This window comes from Poecilia latipinna, unplaced genomic scaffold (genome assembly GCF_001443285.1).
Source record: "Poecilia latipinna isolate Pla-1442-1.1 unplaced genomic scaffold, P_latipinna-1.0 Scaffold1997, whole genome shotgun sequence".
Classification (NCBI taxonomy): domain Eukaryota; kingdom Metazoa; phylum Chordata; class Actinopteri; order Cyprinodontiformes; family Poeciliidae; genus Poecilia; species Poecilia latipinna.
The window spans coordinates 32,879-37,809 of NW_015114613.1; the positions used below are offsets into that span (position 1 = coordinate 32,879).

The 4,931-nt window shown below is 46.1% G+C and overlaps 1 protein-coding gene across 1 annotated transcript in view; it reads right to left on the reverse strand.

Annotated features, from left to right (window-relative positions):
• The window catches only part of trrap (transformation/transcription domain-associated protein), a 60,211-nt gene that overhangs the window by 32,729 nt on the left and 22,551 nt on the right, over positions 1-4,931 (reverse strand). The window contains exons 31-37 of the mRNA XM_015016237.1: positions 2,316-2,369; positions 1,559-1,678; positions 1,368-1,487; positions 1,123-1,287; positions 623-804; positions 346-544; positions 93-221 (exon numbers count right to left, since the gene is read on the reverse strand). Of these exons, the coding sequence (XP_014871723.1) occupies positions 93-221; positions 346-544; positions 623-804; positions 1,123-1,287; positions 1,368-1,487; positions 1,559-1,678; positions 2,316-2,369 (969 nt within the window). The remainder of the gene's footprint in view (positions 1-92; positions 222-345; positions 545-622; positions 805-1,122; positions 1,288-1,367; positions 1,488-1,558; positions 1,679-2,315; positions 2,370-4,931) is intronic.

Genomic DNA, 4,931 nt, shown 5'->3' on the forward strand with positions numbered 1-4,931 from the left:
CAAACCGTGTTGTACTTTAACGAGGGGAGGATCAGCTGAATATTTTCTTCTGAATTTACTGGTCTGATGCAGAGAAGTACACCAGTGGTTACCTTGGTGATGAAGACGCTGGTGATGCTCTCTGGGTTGTCCCCCTCAGGGTTGGGGGGCCCCAGCAGCTGTTCGCCATCCCCCTTCTCAAAGCTGTGCAGGAAGGCCGGGTTCAGGATGTGCTGCAGCACCTGGGGACCAACAGGGGGGGCTTGCTGCAGTAAGAGTCTAATGCTGCAGGGTTGGGACGCCATGAGGAGGCGCGTTCTGCTGCTGAATCATGTTTTGTGCTGCGCCTGGAGGCGATGCGGCTACCTTGGCTTTGAGCTCGTCGTTGAAGTGCGGGTCGTTGAACTCCACGAAGCGGAAGAACAGCGCACGCTTCTGGGAGATGGAGTAGTTCCGGGGAATCTCCTCCTCCATGTATTCCTTCAGGAACGTCATGTTGCACAGGAATCGGCCTGTGAACGCCCGCACCAGCTGGAACAGCAGCTCGATCTCAGAGTAGTTCCTCCTGCGGAGAACCAGACCGGTCAGAACCACAGAACGGCTTATTAAGGCGCTCCAGCGTTTCCATCCCAGCCCAACCTACTTGCAGTAGCTCAGCAGGCAGTACGCCAGCAGCTTCGGCTCCTTCCAGTTGGTGGCGGCCATGTTGTCTTTGCGGTGCCTTTCCTGGAAGGCCTCGCTGACCCAGACGCGGCGCAGCTGGCTGACCAGAGAGTGCTGGCCGGCCAGCCAGCCTTCGTCGTTCTTCACGATGATGCTGATGATCTGAAAAGTTACAAGCAGAAAACCCACAGCCACCGTGAAGATTGGAGTCAGGACAAGATTCTGTTAATAGCAAAGTCGTAATTTTTCTCGCTCAATTTTAAGACATTTTAATTTGCCGATATTATGACTAGATTCTCATCATGACCGTGATTCTCCGTCGTGGAGGGACGACTGACATGAAAACCATTTTTTAATTTAATAAATTTAATAAAAGATTAAAATCTGATCTTTTATGAAATAAAGCAGCCATTTAGTTTCTGATCTGTGTCCCCCAGGTCTAGTTAAATCATGCGAGTCCCATTAATACTCCTGATGCACCTTAATGGCCTGGAACTGCAGGTCCAGTCTGGCTGTGGCAGTGGAGGGAGAACCGGGTCGGACCGTGGCCGCGGTACCGGCTGGAACCAGCAGGGGGACGAAGCGGTTGGGATTGGAGGCCAAAACGTCTCTGAGCGGCTTGGCGTCACGGTGCTTCAGGAAACTCTGCAGAGCACAGAACACCGGGTCGGTCCGGAACCAGAACCAGAACCACCAGAACACAGAACACCGGGTCGGGCCGGTACCATGAACATGCGGCTCCACTGTGGGTCGTTCAGCGTCGCCTCCATCATGAACAGCTCCACCGTCTGGGACGGATGGCGGGTCAGGAACTTGATGAGAGGCTCTCTGAAGGGACTGCCAGCCTGAGGAAGAGGAGGAGGTCAGAATGAGGTCAGAGTGAGGTCAGAGTGAGGTCAGAGGTCAGAGGTCCCACCTCGATCAGCATGGCCCGCTCCGTCTTCATCACCACCTCCAGCAGAGGCTTGACCAGCGTCTGCGGCGCCGCCGGGATCAGGTGGAAGAGGTTGATGATGGCCGAGCAGATCTTCATCTCCTACAGACACCAGGAGGAGAAGCAGCAGCTGATGATCATCAGGAGGAACTCTGGCTTCTACAGACAGTCCTGATGGATCCATGAGCAGCAACTGCAGAAGTATTCAAACCCTCAACCTTCTCTCATCACAGAAACCTGAGCACCGCTCTGGGCTGCCATCAACCCCCAAAGCTGATACCCCATAAGAAAACCGGCTCTCCTCTCCTCAAGTCTCCAGACGTCTCCTGATGACGGTTTGTTCTACAACATGAGCGTGGAGAAGCAGGAAGTCGGGAAGCTGAAGGCAACGTTATCACGGAGCAGAAATGCAGCTGCTTGTTCTGGTAGTGGCAGCAGCAGGCTGGAGGACTCTGAGGTTCTGAAAACATCTGCATGCCACACTTTCCAGATGTTTCTGTGTGGAACCGGCGCTCTTCCCGTCTCGCTCTGCTGGTCCCTCTCAGAAATGACTGAAGGCCGCCATCGTGACGGCATCCAGAAAAGTTTACAGGGTGTGAATAGTTTTGCATGTAGAAACCTGGAGTCTCAGGAGAACAGCAACATCTTCTAGCAACACCACAGACACACGGACAGAGGTACGGGTCACGGCCACCACTACGGGACACTGAGGTCAAAGGTCAACCACCGACAAACTCACTGACAGCCGGCAGAGCGCCGGGACGAGCCTCACCTCGACCCCCTCCAACGCAGGCTGCACCGGGATGGAGACAACGGTCAGTCAGCACAACAACAAGGCTGGGCGTGTGTGTGTGTGCGTGTGTGTGTGTGTTACTGTTTGAGCTGTACTCTGTCCTATCAATATAGATTATTATTATTATTATTATAAATATAAAAGCACTCAACGGGAAAACTTTAACATCTTTGGAAATACAAAGCAAGGTTCATGTCTTGGAGCTATAAATAAAAACTGATGTTCAGCCAAAACTTCAGGAAACGATCTGGAGTTTCATCCTAATTAATGAAACTTCACTTTCTCTCCTCAGTTCGCCTCTGACTTCTTCCGGTTTGCTTCTGACCGCGTCTGATTACAACTCCACCTCGCTGCAGCAAACAGGAAGGGGCGGGACGGACCCCGTCAGTCTCTTACCTTATTTGGAAATGGGACAATTGCACTTCGGAAGTGAAGGGGGCGCTATTTCCTATATTATCCGCGGTCTCCCGTTTTAATTTTCTTTTGAAATCTGTGATATAACTTCATCTTTAGGAAGGAGTTTCTCTCTCAGCATGTATTTCAACTTCTCTCTTTTATTTAATTAAGCGCAGCTCACAGTTTTTAACTATTTCCGTTGCTTTCTGTGTACTTCTAAATCTGCTCCTTTTTCGCATCTTTTCGGGCCTGCTACCGCCTCTAGTGGCCTGGGTGTGGTAGCACAACTAATATAATTATGTCACTAAACGAGAATACCACAACATCTTTATTATTTACTATTAATTTCACCATTTCTGGCAACGTGAAAGATAAATTATCTTCTAAAATACCACATTTTTATTCAGGATGTAGAGCTAATTAGGTGACATAAACAACACCTTTATACATTATAAATAATATGTATATATCTCCATCACTTATAAAAGGAAGAAAAGAAATAAGACATGAGAAACAACAATAAAAATACCATATACAATGTATACATAAGAAATTTAATTGAGCAAAAGTCAGTAACGAATAAATTAATTAGGTTCACAGACGAATAACCAGGGTTGTTAAACAAGCAATAATCCACATTTTTGTTTTGTTGGTAGAGTCCTATATATAGGAAAAATATGATTAAACTATTTAGTCTTCCAAGGTGGAAATTTTTTTTGACTCTAAAACAATAAAATAAAACTAATTAATAGAATCCCAACATCAACAATTTGTGCATCAAGTAAACACTTAGCACGCTACAGGTAAATGTTATTTAATTTGGCTATGAATAATTATTGCACTAGTGTCAGTGAATGACTTCTAATAGATGTTCTATAGTTACCAGAGGAACACAGTAACGCCTTCATGAGCTCAAACTGACGCTCTAAACAGTTTAGACAGAGTTGGTTTTGGTTTTCACCACTATTATTACTATTACTATTATTATTATTACTATTTTTCCTGCTCTTCAAACTATTCTTAAAAGAATAGTCTGCAGCTCATGTGTCCAAACCAGCCGAGGAGATGAAAAGCTAAAACATTCAACAGTTAAAACTTGAGATGACTTAAAACTTAAGTTAAATTTTTAAGTTTTAACATTTTAACTCATTGTTAAAATGTTAACATTACTTAACTAGAGGTAATGTTAGCTAATGTTACCTCTAACTAACTAGAGGTTTTGCACGAGTTGCACTTGTCAGGTAACCCCAAGATCACTGGGTCTTCTTAAAAGATAGAGTGACGTTTCTTAAAAATGTAGCCAGTGTTTTCAGCAAAATTGAGCTGACTGTCCAGGAATGATCCAAGGTATTTAAAACTTGCCATAGTTTCAACAGGTTGGCCATGGAGTGAAACTGGAACCACTTTCAGGTATTGTTTAGGTCATTTAATTAGCTCTGCTTCCTTAAGAAAATTAAAAGGTATGGTGTTTTGTGAGGGACTTTATCTTTTGAGGTTCCAGTAATGCCAGAATTAATAATAAATAATAAAGACTTTGGTATTCTGATTTAGTAATGTAATTAGATTGGTTGTGTTACCACCCCCACGCCACTAGAGGCAGTAGCAGGCCCAAAAAGATGCGACTAAGAAGCAGATTTAGAAGTACACAGAAAGCAACGGAATTTGTTAAAAGCTGTGAGCTGCGCTGAAGTAAATAAAAGAGAGAAGTTCAAATACATGCTGAGAGAGAAACTCCTTCCTACAGCTGAAGATGTATCACAGATTTCAAAAGAAAATAAAAACGGGAGACCGCGGATAATATAGGAAATAGCGCCCCCTTCACTTCCGAAGTGCAATTGTCCCATTTCCAAATAAGGCAAGAGACTGACGGGGTCCGTCCCGCCCCTTCCTGTTTGCTGCAGCGAGGTCCTTCTCTCTGATTAGCCTCTGACCGCGTCTGGTTTGCCTCTGACAGTCTTGATGTCTACACGGACCATCTTGATCCTCCCTTGCTACCATGTTTCTGTCTCCATCAGTCTGAGCTAAATGACCTTGTGACCCCGGCCTGCCGCCCTGTCAGGCGGTGGTTTGGGGCGGCGCAGGCTAAACACTAATTAGCATGTAATTAGTGGCGCTGTGAACCCCGCCAGGTGACCAGCAGAGGATACGAGCGGCTGCAGTTTTTCC